At 43.1% G+C, this 15,815-nt stretch overlaps 1 protein-coding gene across 3 annotated transcripts; it reads right to left on the reverse strand.

The window, feature by feature from the left end:
- Positions 1-1,466: 1,466 nt before the first annotated feature.
- On the reverse strand, positions 1,467-11,225 carry LOC131895115 (disks large homolog 5-like). Of its 3 annotated transcripts, none has more exons than XM_059245534.1 (7): positions 11,040-11,225; positions 8,882-9,044; positions 7,299-7,430; positions 6,054-6,237; positions 2,951-3,066; positions 1,896-1,989; positions 1,467-1,730 (listed from the first exon to the last, which is right to left on the reverse strand). In XM_059245534.1, the coding sequence occupies exons 1-6, from the start codon at positions 11,170-11,172 to the stop codon at positions 1,917-1,919; spliced, it is 801 nt and encodes a 266-aa protein (XP_059101517.1). In that variant the 5' UTR covers positions 11,173-11,225; the 3' UTR covers positions 1,467-1,730; positions 1,896-1,916. The 3 variants fall into 3 exon arrangements, with proteins under 3 accessions (XP_059101517.1, XP_059101519.1, XP_059101518.1); XM_059245536.1 differs by lacking the exon at positions 11,040-11,225 and adding an exon at positions 10,528-10,638; XM_059245535.1 differs by lacking the exon at positions 11,040-11,225 and adding an exon at positions 9,742-9,941.
- Between the last annotated feature and the right edge of the window lie 4,590 nt (positions 11,226-15,815).

A 15,815-nucleotide genomic window follows, 5' to 3' on the forward strand; every position in this document is an offset into this window, starting at 1 on the left:
TGTGGCCCCTGATGCAGTCTCTATCCACTCCACCTAGTCATGAGGTTCCTCCCATCATTGCTTATCAGGACCGTCATGAGGGATTCCTCATCCTACCTACACCACCAGGAGGGTCTATTCTATTTTGCATTTTATTAGATGGGCTTAATAGGTGTTGTCAACCTAGAAGAGATCTAGCAAATCTGTTCCAATCTGACAGTCAGTGAGACTGCAGCAGGATCCTGAACCTATGAGAGCCCTAAATGGATGTGTGGCAGCCTAAGACAATTAGCATACCTGTCCCTACAGGTTCCAAGAAACTTCAGTCTTTAGTTGGGAGTGAACCAATCAAAATAAAACAGCACACATGGCTGAGAGGACAAAGGTCAATTGCAGAGACTGTGGAGATGGCTCATCCATTAAGAGCATTTATTGCTATCTCAGAAGACCCACAGGACACCTAACAAACCTTTTTAACTTAAATTCCAGGTGGACTCTGCCCTCACCTGGCCCCTGTGGGAATTGCATGTACATGGTGGCAAAACACCAGAAGTATAAAGAAAAGCACCACAAAATATCCCAACATGCATTAAAGGAATTATCTCTGCTGTTCGGATATCACTCATGTTATATTTCAAGAAAACCAGAGGCAGAATGCTTTTCATTTCTTTATTTCTTTTATACAATTTTAATGAATATTCTTATTTCCAGAAATGCCTGGATCAATATACTTGTGTTTCCCTTTAATATGGTGTACATTATGATTTCATGAACATGTGTGTACAGTGTACCACATTTTACTGGTAGCTAAATATATGACCTCAAGCATACAATACATCTAGTTTTTCTCTATTATGTAGTGGGTATACATGGAGTAGGCTATGCCATCCACATCCAGGTGCAATCCTTCTGTGTATCCCTGAGGCCCATGAATGGAAAATCCTTGTGCAGCCTGAGCTTCCTGGAACTTACTGAGATAAGTACAAGCCTGTGAGTTCTGGGTTTACAGGAGTGTGAAACCTCATCTGACTAAAGAAGAGTCTTAGAGTGAACAGTTTGAAATTTATTTTATTCATAAAATACATTCATTTTACTCAATGGAGGCTTTCAAAACAGCATCATTATATACAGTGTATAGCCTTAGCAAACTATTAAAACAATGACAAGATAAAAGCAATAACAAAAATTAACACAACCTTAAATGAAAATGAAGAAAACCAAAAACCAAAGCATAAATATCCCAAGATATAAAACAAAAAAAATTGAGGAAATTACAACTTTCTTTGGAATTTCATTATGGAAGAGCAAAAGCGGTGAGGAACTGGCTTATTCTCTGTAGAGAATTATTTTCAGCAACACTTGCCCATGACATGGCGTCAGCATCAGCACTGCATTAGAGAGGATCTTATGCTTTTGGTGTGGTCTGTCTGGATGGCAATGTGACATTAACACAGTCTTTCTTGTCAGATTTCCTATTACATATGGACTCAGGGTTTTTAGTAATTTATTTTGTGTTCTCTGTATCTTAGACTTATTTCTGACACAAACTTTTCTCTGGGGATAGTGAGCCAACAGATGTGGATCAGATTATGGCTGGATCCCCTGATGGTAGGTTGATATTTGCATCACTAGTGAGTTCAAAGCTGAAAAGAGGTGGCATTTTCTGAGGAGGCCTTGAACCTGGAGTGTAGAATGTCATGCCTTCAAGGTGTCCTGGCTGCTTCTTGCCTTCTCAGTCTTCTTAACAGGTGCTGTTATGGAAAATCATTAGAAAAATATGATTCAGAAACAGTTTTGCTGTGCCACTGGCAAGAAAATCAGGGCCTATTCATCCCTAGTAAACAAAAGTTAAGGAAGGAAACACACCCCATGAACACCCTGCTGTTGGAGATGGGGCTCAATTGTGGATTACTTGCCTGGGACATAGTGTTTCTGCTTCAGCAGCTCCATGTGCAGGAGGCTCTTATCCTGGACTGTAGTCTGCTCCGTTCCTGCTGAAGGTTTTCAAACCTAAGGGAAGAAGGCAGCAAGAGCAGAAGTCCATGGGGGCGGTGGGGACCTGCCATGTCAGCTTTTGAGCCCCAACTAGATCTACTACGCTAGACAATCAAGCAGTACCTTTCAGATGAGTTAATTCCCTGCTTCCTCAGGGGAAAAGGGTCAGAGAGGTCCTGGGCAAGATTTTTTTTCTCAAATTTTAAAAACTGCTAGAAGTTGAACTGGAAAATACACACCGTGCTGGATTAGAAAAAACAGCATATTTCTCCAACAGTCCAAAGACATCATTTTGGAGAAATATAAGTATGAGAAGGTCTGAGGCACAGGTCAGGAGAGATGCAGCTGGCCTTGATTAGATACCAGGTGAATGTGAACTTCCTGGAAAACTCTATGCCTGCCCTCTAGTGGAGCCTATACAGCAATGCAGAATAGCCTTTGATTATTCCTAAAGCTCAGACCCCTGCATGGGATTAAATTGTCAACTCCTACTCTGTTTATGACCAGTGTAAATCTTGTCATGAGAAACTGATAAACAGTGCAGAGAGCCTGCAATCAGCAGTAGGCTGCTGTGTGCTATCTACCAAAGGGTAGAAACATCTCTGAAGTGATGTTCCTGATGAAAAATAAAGTTGCAAGAGGATGCACTTCCCTTCACGATTGATGATCCCCTCTAGGTTTCTGGCTACCATGGAAATATTTGTGAAGAGATCTAAATTAAGAGATGAGATACTCAGAGCATAGTAGAGGTCTCAAAATGGAAGAAGGGGACACAATCCACATAAGACAAAGGAGAAAGCATATTGTTTCCAGGACATAAGTTCCTGTTGACTGAGCCAGTAACGACACTCTGAGGTGTTCTTTCCCTGGCTGTGGCTGGAAGCTTTGCCAATGGAACAGAAACTCAAAGAGGACAGAGATCCAGGTACAGTGAACCCACTTGGATCCACCTGCTTCTGGAAGCCTAGGCTCCTACCTCATCTGGTACACAGTGAAGTGATGCTGCAGCTTTACTGCCAAGTCCCTTTGCCAGGTGAGCAGCTCCTTCTGCTTCAGCAGGGACTGAAGATTTTCCTCAAGTCTTTGATGTTCCTGCTCATTAGAAGATTGTGTTTTTAGGAGAGGGTTTCCTGCACCCATGAACATACAGAAGCATGAAGACACACACACACACACACACACACACACACACACGAGAACACATATATGTACATGGATGCATATGTACAAGCACACTACATTGCATCCTTTTTTAGTTTCCTAGATAACACTAATGTAATAGGACATCATCTGGGATACTATGGAGAAGAAAGTGACCTTTCGTTGACCCACAGACTCTCTACTCATATTCCAGCCCAGAGGCAGGAAAACACAGGAAACTCTGAGCACAGGGATGTGGAGAAGATGGTGTTCTTTTACTCTGTTTTGATAATTTTCATTTTATTTTTAATTTATATGTGCAGGTGTTTTGCCTGCCTGTGTGTCAGATTAGCACATGGGAGAAAAACTCAGTGGACCGATAAGTCAATGTAGTGCTTGCCTTATAAACCTGTACACCGACAGGTGAACCCCAGGGTTCCTTGACCAGTAATCTAAGCTCTCCTAGCAAGTTCCCAAGTCTGTACATTGAAGGCTTAGTTACCCAGCAAAGGACCACTGGATGGCAGTGGACCAGCCCCTTGCTCTCACTCAATGCTTCTCAGTGTCTCCAAGGGCGGCAGCTTCCTCCTAAAAAAGCTCTCTAAACCACAGGTTGCCTCAATTTAGGCCCAAAGGAATGAGCTCAGAAAACAAAACAAAACAAAAATGTCTAAAGTCAGAAGTCTATATTAACCTTTTCTCCAAGTAATATGATTATGTCAGGAATTTCTTTGAGTAACAGAAGGTTGATTAACTCACATCCAAAGGATTGCATGTATTATTCCAAGCTTCACAATATTCCATGGACCACATTGTATGTTTTTCCTAATGAAGGATGGGCATCTGAATAGTTTCTAGCTGGAGGTGTTCTGATGAGTCCTGCTGTAACCCTGTTGACCCTATTCTCTGAGGGCACCTACTTTACATTCTGGAATCAATGGACCACTGGAGTCTGCATTCAACATTCTGAATAATTATATAAAGCTTCACACAGGGCTGCACCATCTTACACTACTAGCAATGTCTGAGAGTTCTCATCTCTCTCAACCCTCCATCAGGCCGATTTTAACTCAGTATGAAGAAGTTTGGAATAAAAGCAGGTTCTGAGTGCTGCAGACACAAAATGGAGTGGGTGCTTTAGAGTATGGTGAGTCTAAGGGGTGCACTGAGACAGCCTCTCCTCACACCTCAGCATAGCTGTGGGACTTCTGCTGGGCTGAGATGCAGCCACAAGCACCTCTGCGGTGCAGAATTTCTTAGAGAGTAAAATCCAGGTCAAGCTCCAAGGACAAGGTTAGCTGAACCAAGGTTAGGCAAAGGTGAAAGGAAAATGGCAGCAGGCGATGAGGAGAAGAACAAAACAGGATGCAGGGAAGTCATCAGTGGTCAGCCACCATTCACCCAGAGCAGAGAAGGACACAAACCCTCAGGCACCTTTCCTGCCTCTCAGTAACCTCTTTCTCACCTTCATGGACACCATTACTTTGTTTTCTCCAGAGGATTTCTTTGCAGATAAATAATTCTGCCTCTACAAAGACCTGAAAAAATTTTTAGCTTGCATCAATTTTGTGGCCTTTTGTTGTTGTTAACTGTGTGGACATGCAGAATGATGGGCAGCTCCATCTGTTCTTTGACTGATGAAAAGCGGTACTAACCAGGTTAGGCACACTACTTTCTCATTAAGTCTCTCTCCATCATTGTTAAAGATGTGCCATTGTTCCATGAGTGAGTGAACATACACATACAGGCTCAAACACATATTCTCATACCCCATAGAAACACATAAGACAACACATAGGCACACACACACACACACACACACACACACACACACACACACTCACACACACACACACATCTTTCTTGAACCCAGAAGGGCAAGGGAGAATACTGGAATCTTGCAACACCTTTTGTACTACAGGGAGAGGGAGTGTGTCCTCCCTGTTGTCTACAAGCCTCTTAGACTCAGCCAGGCTTTTCTGCCCTGGCCTGAGCTTGTTTCCCCTCCTAGGGAAGTTTTTATCGCCAGACTCACTGATTGTACAAATAAATAACAACCTCTGCACAACTGAGTTTGACCACACAAGACCAAGTGCCCATGGAAGATGGCTGGACAGGAAGCCTCCTGATAGATCCAAGTTGACCCATCATAGACTCCTCCCAAATTTTACCCAGACTCCTCCACAGAAGGCAGTGATAGACCAGAGAATGGAAGTCACCCATTGTCATTACCCAACAACTTTTGACCAGATTATAGTGCATGTTATATTAAAACAGCCCAGGTCAGACAGTAGGAGGCTACCTATGTCACCCACAGCACTTTCCTGAACTACAGCACTCTATAAAACTATGAGAAGGAATCTTTCCTAAGAACACAGCCATATACATGTTAGAGTGAGCATCAAAATGTCAGGTTCCATGTGTAAAGCTAGTAAGACAACCCAGACATTTCTTGGGAAGTTACTTCTATGCCGTGAAAGAAGAGAAGTCTACTTATTAATTTTAAAATAGATCCATTGTTTGGCTTTTGTAGGGGACGTTCCTCCTTCCATACTGTTTCTGCCTCTGATCTCATATGACTTATGCAAAGCAAGTGAGACCCAGACCCTTGACCTCACTCACTCAGATCTCTGTGCTACTCCGTATGTGGCTCCCATCATAGCACTGCTCTTTCCATAGTAGCATATCAGTGAGTGAAATGTGATTTACCCATCTCCCTCGATGGACTGCACCTTCTAGCAGAGCAGTAGGGTTTCCTTGGCAGTCATGCAATGCCTTCCAAGAGGCTAACTCCCCAGAAAGACTTGTGAATGATCACAGAAATGAACTGTTGGATGGGATGGGTCAGGTGGATAAGTGAGTAGATGGTTACATGGGTGTGTGTATATGTATGTGTATGGTTAGACAAGTGGGGGCTTGGCCCTGCTGCTTAAACCTACCTGCTGCTGCCTTGTCCAGAGGTCATAGGTCTTCCCATAGGCCTCCACATTGAGCATCCTTGCCTCGTCACAGGATTCTTGTAGTAAAATATGCTCCCCCTGCAGCTTTCTGTTGTTCTTTTTCAACATGCTCACTTTTTCCTTTAGCTGAGTCCATTCCCTCAGGAGCTGACTGTAGAGGGTGCTGAAATATCACCAAAGATGATGAGTTCCACCTGCTTCTGCACTCCTGACTCTAATACCATTATTACTGCAAGGCCCCACATCCCCATCCCCATGACCCTGGGCAGGAACCCACATTAGCCATGCCAGCATCACTCAGGTGCAGGCCAAAGCCAGAGAATAGCCAAATTCTAGATAGATTCAAACTGCTTCTGAATACCCTGACAGCAAAAGGGATCCATGTACCTATGAAAACTGGATCCTCCACCTCCCCCCACACTCTGGTGTTTAACTGTTCACAGTATTGGGGAAACATGAGCAGGTAGAGTCAAACCATGCTCTGAGGCGGACAGAGGACCCAATGGGAATACATTCCATCCGCGCTTCCCATAGAAACCAACTCTGTAAGCTCCTGCCAGAGCCACAGAAAACAGTCATGGTGAAAACCATGTTTTCTCTCTAGAAGCTCCAGACTTTGACAGGAAAATGTTGGGAGGGGCTCTAAGACTCTTCACTCTTAGGAGAACTCAGTTTAGGAGGCACAAGTCCATGAGCTATGAGGCAGGCTGCTTGCTAAGAGGTCAGACTAGAACCACAGCCCACCTTTGTTCAAAGGTGTAGAAGGGGAGAAGCTGCTGTGGGATGTCTTCTGTATGCTGTGAATATTTGTTTCTCGCATTGGTTAATAAATAAGCTGCTTTGGCCTATGGCAAGGCAGGATGGAACCAGGCAGAAAAATCCAGGAGAGACAGAAAAGGAAGTCAGAGGTGGAGGAGATACCAGCTGCCACCCAAGGAGCAACATGCCAGCAGCCTGGCCATGCAGCAGCCATGTGGCAAACATAGATTAACAGAAATGGGTTAATTTAAGATGATAGAGCTAACTAGCAAGAAACTTAAGCCATTGGTCATACAGTTTGTAAGTAATATAAACCTCTGTTTGTTTATTTGGGACTATTTGACTTCAGGAGGTGAGTAGGACAGATTCCTCCTGACAGCTGGGTCAGGCAGAACTGGAGAAACTTCAGACTAACAGAAGCAGTCCCTACCAATTTTTGGAGTCCCATCTAAGTTAGACACTCACCGGTAGGAGTTGGTCTGCTCACTCAGCTCCTTGCACTTGTACGAGGCCTCACAGATCTCCTTGGGGAATTTCTTCACATCTGACATCTCCTTCTCATGCTGTGTTTTCAGCATCTCAAGCTCAGATATCAGCCTGTGGTAGGGCATGGCCCCAGGAGCAAAGAACCCCATGAACACGGGTGTCAGGGACCACATGAATTAAGGTTCTGTTTGTATTACCCTAGCCCACTGGATTTCACACCCTGAATTCTATGTACTGGACCTCCTGATGTGCATTAGACTTGCCTCACTGTCCCAGGGCCAGGAAAGGCTGGGTGTCAATAGGAAAGGAGACAGGACTACATGAGCTCCCTCAGTAGGCCTGGAGGGGTAGACTAGCCAGCTAAGAGGGTCTGAGGAGTCTATGGCACAGATCGGGGTCTATTTGAAATCTGCAATGACATTTCCACTGTCTTGAGAACAGAGATTCTTTCTCCTTACAAGGATATCCAGAACTCAAAATTAATAGTGCCATGAAGGAGGCACTACATGAGGATGGTTTATAAACTCCCAAGGGGATTCCAATGAGGGACCAGGGTGAGCACAAAGCTGAGAGCAGTGATGCTCAATGTGGGGCTCCCTGGCCTCAGCACTTACATCACCAGAAATCTTGAGACATGTGAATATTCAGGCCTACTATCAAGCTCTGACTCACAGGATCTGGAAGGACACACACACACACACACACACACTGTAAGTAAGCCTCTCAAAGACAGTACCGAACACACTCAGACACACAATCCTCAGCACAAAGAGATTTATTACCCCACAGGACAAGCATGGCATTGGGAGCATATCTCTTGATCAGGCAAAGGCAGACAGCAAGCAGCAGGCTTTTTTCAGCAGTGGGTTTTTAAGAAGAAAACGTTAATCTGTGCTAGGGTGAGTTGTTGAGATCTGATTGGATCAGTTAGCCAGTGTAGCCAAGTAATGAATTTTGATTATTAGATTTTGGTGTTTAGTTTCAAGAATGAGTCAGTGTCCACTAAAGGGAATGGACTTTGGGGACTAAATTTAGGAATGTAATCTAATGGTTTATCAAGGGAGAGGGAAGTGAAAAAGGAAAAACCTGCCACTGCCATGTTTGGGCCCCTTAGAGAGCACTTCACACACATAAACCCACACACAGTTAGGATGTCAGAGAAACGCAGGTAAGTGGCATTGTCTCATAGTATAAGGAACAAGCTGAGAGGAGAGGAGATTAATTCCAGGCCTTCTGGAGACACACAGATGGACTGAGTAGGCCCACCAGGCCATTCAAGCTGCTGCCATAGCAAAAAGCAAAAATAAATATCAATTCAGAGCACTGAGCATCTCCTAAAAGCCAATGCCTGTCAGGGCCTCTTGAAATGCATGTTGTGATATTACACCCTACTGCCCCTCTCTGTAGATTGTGATTCAGGCCACAAGCTCTGGTTTTCATTGGGAGGATTCAGAACAGACTATGTCCTATCTCAATCATACAGGCTTCAGTTCTGCCTCTCAGATGCACTCAGGACACAGTAGGTTCAAGACAGTCACCAGAGAAAAGGGCATGTTGAGTACCTGTTGTTCAACTCATTGTTGTTATAAAGGGCCAGGAGTTCCAGCAGTTCATTCCTCTCATTGGTCATCATCTGTAGCTGAAGGGTCAGTTTATCCACCTGGTTCAGCTGTTGCTCCTGCTCAGTGAGGAAGAAGGGTGTGGATGATGCCTTCCTAGTAGTCCCTGTAGGTACATAAACACAAGTGAATTAGTCCAGATGAACGGCATAGGGCCAAGAGAGATCATGTGGAGTCCCAAGAGGAGTCCTGAGGAAGAGGAAATGCATGGCACCCAGTGAAGCCCTCAAAAATCCGAGCAGATATTCTTAAACTGGGGACCATAAGTTATGTGTCTATCTCTAATCTCTAGGGATAGATATATGCCTCAGGCCCTACTTCAGCCCCACTGTCCCTGAAAGGCATAAGCAAGGCCAGCCATGTTGGTTTGGAATTCTCACCAGATACCTAATGTGATGCAAGAAAGTTCTGGACTGCCTGGTGCTTTGTATCTCTCAGCCCTGATAATCTGTGTGCAGGACTAAAAGCAACTGAATGTCTCAGACCTGGGTACATGGATGGAAAGTTTCCCTTCCTGGTATTTATATCAGATATCCATGAAATCTACAGAAATCCACTGAGAATAAAGTGTAGCAACATGCTACCCTGATACCTCATTAGTGTTTCTGGGCCTCCTTTAGCATACTTTGCCAATCATAATGAACTGGAAAAGGTCCCAGCATAGCAGCTGCATCCCTGACATTTCCTGGCCCTCTGCCCTCAGAAATCCTCCACTTTGGATCTGCTCTTTAGCAACCCAGGTAAGCTGCATAGGGCCATTGCTTCAAATGTTCACAGCTACTGCACCCCATTAAGAGAAGTACCAATTGTGGCATCAACTCCTGCTTAGAAAACCAGTGCTTTCTATGTGAATCAGTGTGCTCAGTTTTGCCAACATGTCAATTGGTGAACCCTGTGAGCTCTTAATAAATGACTCAAGGGCAGTTGACATTGCCACAACACTGGTGATTTCACAGAAGATGCCAATGACTCTCCAGGATACAATAGAATTTCCAGAGAAGGGACTGTTAGGGTCACTGCTAATGTCATCACCTATCTGATAACAAACTCTTCCCCAATTCACCAAAAGCCAAGCTCCTCTTTCCAGCAGCCTTTTCTGAGACAGAGCAGGGCCTTCAGCACCTCGTCATTCCAATCCAGAGATCTCAATGATTCATTAGAATCTAGTTCATTCTAATTCAATAGTTCATCATGTATGGAGGGCAAGACTCAATTTCCTAACACTGCCCAGGAATGGCTCTTCTCATCCTGAAGAATGCTAACTAATAAGATGAGAAATAAAGGATACTAAGAAATTAGCTCAGGATAATGAGGAAGGAAGATCAGTTCCACAAGGTGAACAAGCACATTAGAGAAGATCCACGGGGCTGTTACAATGTATGGGGATGGTGAAGGATTATGTGGGTCCTGTCAGATCAATGATAATCATATAGGTAATGATGAAACTTTTGCCTAAAGCTTCAGCAGAGTACATTCCATCCATCATGATGTTAGCAAAGGAGTTATCAATTATTGAAAGGTATGACTGAAAATACCTAAGGACTGGGCATCCACAGGTGAGCCCTCTGACACCAAGAACAAATACTTACAGGAAGAGTGATGTCCCAGTTTGCACTCAAGGTAGAGGGAAGAGGACTGGCGAGTGAGAGGAAAGAAACTCAGAAACCTTAGGGGTCACTGACATGCAGCAATACTTGATGGCTCCTGCCCTGCTAGTGGGTTGTTATTTAAACTGTGAGAACCTCTAGCTCTGGCCAGAGGACTTTGCTGTCCTTGTTATTAGTGATACACACCAAAAGACATCCAGTGTGGGTGAAGTGCATGTCTGGTACTGAAACCTCTTTAGTCCCTCTGTGCTTCCTTCCCACTCAGAGGGAAAGCAGAGGGCCCTCAACAGAACAGCTGCAGCCTTGACCATCCATAGCTCTCTGCCAAACTAACCTTGAAAAATCCTCAACTTTGTTCTGTTCTTGAAGAACTCAGAGGACTAGGATAGGTCCATGGCTTCTCAGAAACTCTCACCCCCTTAGCCCCACTCCTAGAAGGATCAGCTGAAGCCTTCCTCCTTCAGGAAACTCCCCATCCCTTTCCCAGGACTCACTGTGCTTTCCCCAGAACCATTTATTTCTTGATGTGTGACATGGAGACTGAAGGCCATCTTCCTTCTGCCTCCCTTTGGTCTCCATTTGCTCTCCATCCTGTCTCCCAAGAATCCTGTTCAGTCTAGTCAGCATGTCTGTAGGTGAAACACGAGACACTGCACAAATGCCCCAATGACAGTTGGTGTTGCCACAACACTGGTGACATCACATGGAATGCCAGGGCTCTCCAGGATACAGTAGAATGGCCATGTGCTGATGTCACATGATATAGCTGTTACATCCCTGTCTCATACCTCACCCAAAAGTGACTTGAAACCAAGGTGCCATTTGCAGGAGCCTCTGGGTTCACAATGGAAGCCTTTAGGTAGATCCTCCTTCCAAAGCCAGAAATCTAGGCCTCTGCTTCATTAGAAACTTCATCTAAGTGAAATTGAAAGCTCATTTTGCGTGCGCTGTCTAGGGTTGGATTTTCCCCTCCTCAAGATTAATAATCAATAATTTGAGAAAGAAAGGATGCTTAGACATGAGATCAGGATAATGGGGAGTAGTAGGGATGAGACCACTGAAGTGAACATTCACCCAGGGAAGATCCTCAGAATTTTAGAGATTGGTGGTCTCAAAAAAAGTCACATGGTTATGAAGATTCCCCCAGTGTCAGTAGAGCTCACTCAAGCTGTGAGTTTGTTAGTGGGATGGTATCTTAGTGTCATTTGATTTGCATTTTCCTGATGGCTAAGGATTTTGAGCAATTCCTTAAATGTCTTTTGGCCATTTAATATTCTTCTGTTGTGAATTCTCTGTTTAAATATGTACCCCATTTTTTTAAGTTGGATTCTTTGGTTTTTTGATGTCTAGTTTCTTGAATTCTTTATATATTTTGGAGATCAGCCCTCTGTCAGATGTGGGTTTGGTGAAGATCTTTTCCTATTCTGTAGGCTGTGATTTTGTCTTGTTGACCCTTTCCTTTGCCTTACAGGAGCTTCTCAGTTGCAGGAGGTCCCGTTTATTAGGTGTTGCTCTCAGTGTCTGTGCTACTTCTTTTCTATTAGGTTCAGTGTAACTGGATTTATGTTGAGGTCTTTGATCCATTTGGACTTGAGTTTTGTGCATGGTCATAGATAATGGATCAATTTGCATTCTTGCATGTGTCAACATACAGTTATGCCAGTATGCCAGCACCATTTGTTGAAGACGCTTTCTTTTTTTCATTGTATAATTTTAGCTTCTTTGTCAAAAATCAGGTATTCATATGTCTTTGGATTAATGTCAGGGTCTTTGATTCAATTCCATTGATCTATGTGTCAATTTTTATGCCAATACCAAGTTATTTTTATAATATAGCTCTATAGTAGACCATGAGGTCAGGGATGATGATCCCAGGCATGCCTTGATTGTACAGGATTGTTTTGGCTATCCTGGGTTTTGGTTTTTATATGAAGTTGAAAATTGTTCTTTTTAGGTCTGTGAAGACTTTTGTTGGGTTTTGATGGGGATTAAATTGAATCTGACGATTGCCTTTGGTAAGATCTCCATTTTTACTATGTTGATTCTACCTTCCAAGACTATATGAGAGCTTTCCATTTTCTGATACGTTCTTCAATTTCTTTTTTAAAAATTTAAAGTTCTTATCAGACAGGTTGTCCCAATGTATTTTATGTTGTCTGTGGCTATTGTAAAGGTGGATGTTTCTCTGATTTCATTCTCAGCCCATTCATCATTTGTATATTTTAGGTCTACTGATTTTTTTTAGTTTGTTTATCTTGTATCCTGCCACGTTACTGAAGGTGTTTATCAGCTGAAGGAGCTCCCTGGTAGAATTTTTGGGGTCACTTATGTATATTATCATATCGTCTGAAAATAGTGAATGTTTGACTTATTCCTTTCCAATTTCTATCACCTTGATCTCCTTTTGTTATCTTATTGCTCTAGATAGAACTTCAAGTAAAATGTTGATAGATTTGGAGAGAGTGAGAAGCCTTGTGTTATTCCTGATTTTAGTAGAATCCCTTTGAGTTTCTCTTCATTTAGTTTGATGTTGGCTGTAGGCTTGCTGTATGTTTCCTTTATTTATTTTTTTATACAATATGCATATCTATTTTTCAATTTTATTTTATAATTTAATTTAATTTTACATATCAGCCACCGCTTCCCTTGTTCTCCCCTTTCACGCCGCCCAGCCTTTGCCCCAGCCTACCCTCATTCCCATCTCCTCCATGGCAAAGACTCCCCTGAGGATTGTGTTCAACTTGTTAGATTCAGTCCAGGCAGGTCCAGTCCCCTCCTCCCAGGCTGAGCCAAGTATCCCTGTATAAGACCCAGGTTCCAAACAGCCAGCACATGCACTGAGGACAGGTCCAGGTCCCATTGCCTGGATACTTCCCAAACAGATCAAGCTAATCAACTGTCTCACTTCTCCAGAGGGCCTGATCCAGTAAGGGCTTCTCAGCCATTGCTTCATAGTTTATGTGTTTCCGTTCGTTTGGCTATTTGTCCCTGTGCTTTTTCCAATCTTGGCCTCAACAATTCTTGCTCATACAAACCCTCCTCTATCTCGCCAATAGGACTCCTGGAGCTCCACCTGGGGCCTGGACATGGATCTCTGCATCTGATTTCCTCAGTCATTGGATGAGGTTTCTAGCACAACAATTAGGGTGATTGACCATCCTATCACCAGAGTAGGTCATTTCGGGCTGTCTCTCAACCATTGCCAGTAGTCTATTGTGGAGCTATCCTTGTGGATTTCTGTGGACCTGTCTAGTACCCTGCTTCTTCCTATTCTCATGTGTTCTCCATTTACCATGGTCTCTTATTCCTTGTTCTCTCTCTCTGTTCTTGATCCAACTGGGATCTCCCGCTCCCCCAAGCTCTCTTTCCCTTGACCATTGCCCTTCATTACCCCCACTCACATCTAGGTTGTCTTTGTAGATCTCATCCATTTCACCGTCATTGGGAGATCCGTGTGTCTTTCCAGGCATCCTGCTCTCTAGGTAGCCTCCCTGGAGTTGTGAGTAGCAGTCCAGTCATCCCTGCTTTACATTTGGTATCCTCCTATGAGTGAGTACATACAATGTTTGTCTTTCTGAGTCTGGGTTACCTCACTCAGGATGATTTTTTCTAGATCCATCCATTTGTCTGCAAACCTCATAATGTCATTGTTTTCCTCTGCTGAGTAGTATTCCATTGTGTATATGTACCACATTTTATTTATTCATTCTTCAGTTGAGGGGCATCTAGGTTGTTTCCAGGTTCTGGCTATTACAAACAATGCTGATATGAACATAGCTGAGCAAGTGCCCTTGTGATATGATTGAGCATTTTTTGGGTATATGCCCAAGAGTAGTATAGCTGGATCTTGGGGAAGATTGATTCCCAATTTAATACTAAGAAAGCACCATATTGATTTCCAAAGTGGTTGTACAAGCTTGCATTCCCACCAGCAGTGGAGGAGAGTTTCCTTAGCTGCACATCCTCTCCAGCATAAGCTGTCTTTAGTGTTTTTGATCTTAGCCATTCTGACAGGTGTAAGGTGGTATCTGAGAGTTATTTTGATTTGCATTTCCTGATGATTAGGGATGTTGAGCAATTCCTTAAATGTCTTTCAGCCATTTGAGTTTCCTCTGTTGAGAATTATCTGTTTAGCTCTATAGCCCATTTCTTAATTGGACTTTTGGGCATTTTGATGACTAATTTCTTGAGTTCTTTGTATATTCTGGATATCAGTCCTCTATCAGATGTGGGGTTGGTGAAGATCTTTCCCATTCTGTAGGCTGTCACTTTGCCTTGTTGAACATATCCTTTGCTCTACAAAAGCTTCTCTGTTTCAAGAGGTCCCATTGATTAATTGTTTCTCTCAGTGTCTGTGCTACTGTTGGTATATTTAGGAAGTGATCTCCTATGTCAATGCATTCAAGACTACCTCCTACTTTCTCTTCTATCAGGTTCAGAGTACCTGGATTTATGTTGAGGTCTTTGATCCACTTGGACTTGAGTTTTGTGCACAGAGACAGATATGGATCTATTTGCAGCCTTCTACATGTTGATATCCAGTTATGCCAGCACCATTTGTTGAAGATGCTTTCTTTTTTCCATTGTGTCATTTTGGCTTCTTTGTCAAAAATTATATGTTCATAGGTGTGTGGATTAATGTCAGGCTCTTCAATTCGATTCCCTTGGTCCACATGTTGGTTCTTATGCCAGGACCAAGCTGTTTTTATTACTGTAGCTCTATAGTATAGCTTGAGGTCAGGGATCGTGATGCCTCCAGAGGTTGTTTTATTGTACAAGATTCTTTTGGCTATCCTCGGATTTTTGTTTTTCCATATGAAGTTGAGAATTATTCTTTCCACGTCTGTGAAGAATTGTGTTGGTATTTTGATGGGGATTGCATTGAATCTGCAGATTGCTTTTGGTAAGATTGCCATTTTTACTATGTTAATCCTGCCTATCCATGAGTATGAGAGATCTTTCCATTTTCTGACATCTTCAATTTCTTTTTTCAGGGACTTAAAGTTCTTGTCATATAGGTCCTTCACTTCCTTGGTTAGTGTTACCCCAAGGTATTTTATATCATTCGTGGCTATTGTAAAGGGAGATGTATCTCTGATTTCCTTCTCAGCTTCTTTGTCCATTGTATATAAGAGGGCTACTGATTTTTTTGAGTTGATCTTGTATCGTGCTATGTTGCTGAATATGTTTATAAGCTGTATCAGTTCCTTGATTGAATCTTGGGGTCACTCAAGTATACTATCATGTCATCTGCAAATAGGGAAAGCTTG

Source organism: Peromyscus eremicus, chromosome 18, assembly GCF_949786415.1.
Source record: "Peromyscus eremicus chromosome 18, PerEre_H2_v1, whole genome shotgun sequence".
NCBI lineage: Eukaryota > Metazoa > Chordata > Mammalia > Rodentia > Cricetidae > Peromyscus > Peromyscus eremicus.

Coding starts and splice junctions, on each gene's coding strand:
- LOC131895115 (XM_059245534.1), bottom strand. CDS start 11,172: ATGCTGACTAGACTGAACAGGATTCTTGGGAGACAGGATGGAGAGCAA. Junction 3,067..6,053: donor TCTGGACAAGGCAGCAGCAG/GTAGGTTTAAGC, acceptor TCTAATGAGCAG/GAACATCAAAGACTTGAGGA. Junction 1,990..2,950: donor TTCACTGTGTACCAGATGAG/GTAGGAGCCTAG, acceptor TTCTTCCCTTAG/GTTTGAAAACCTTCAGCAGG.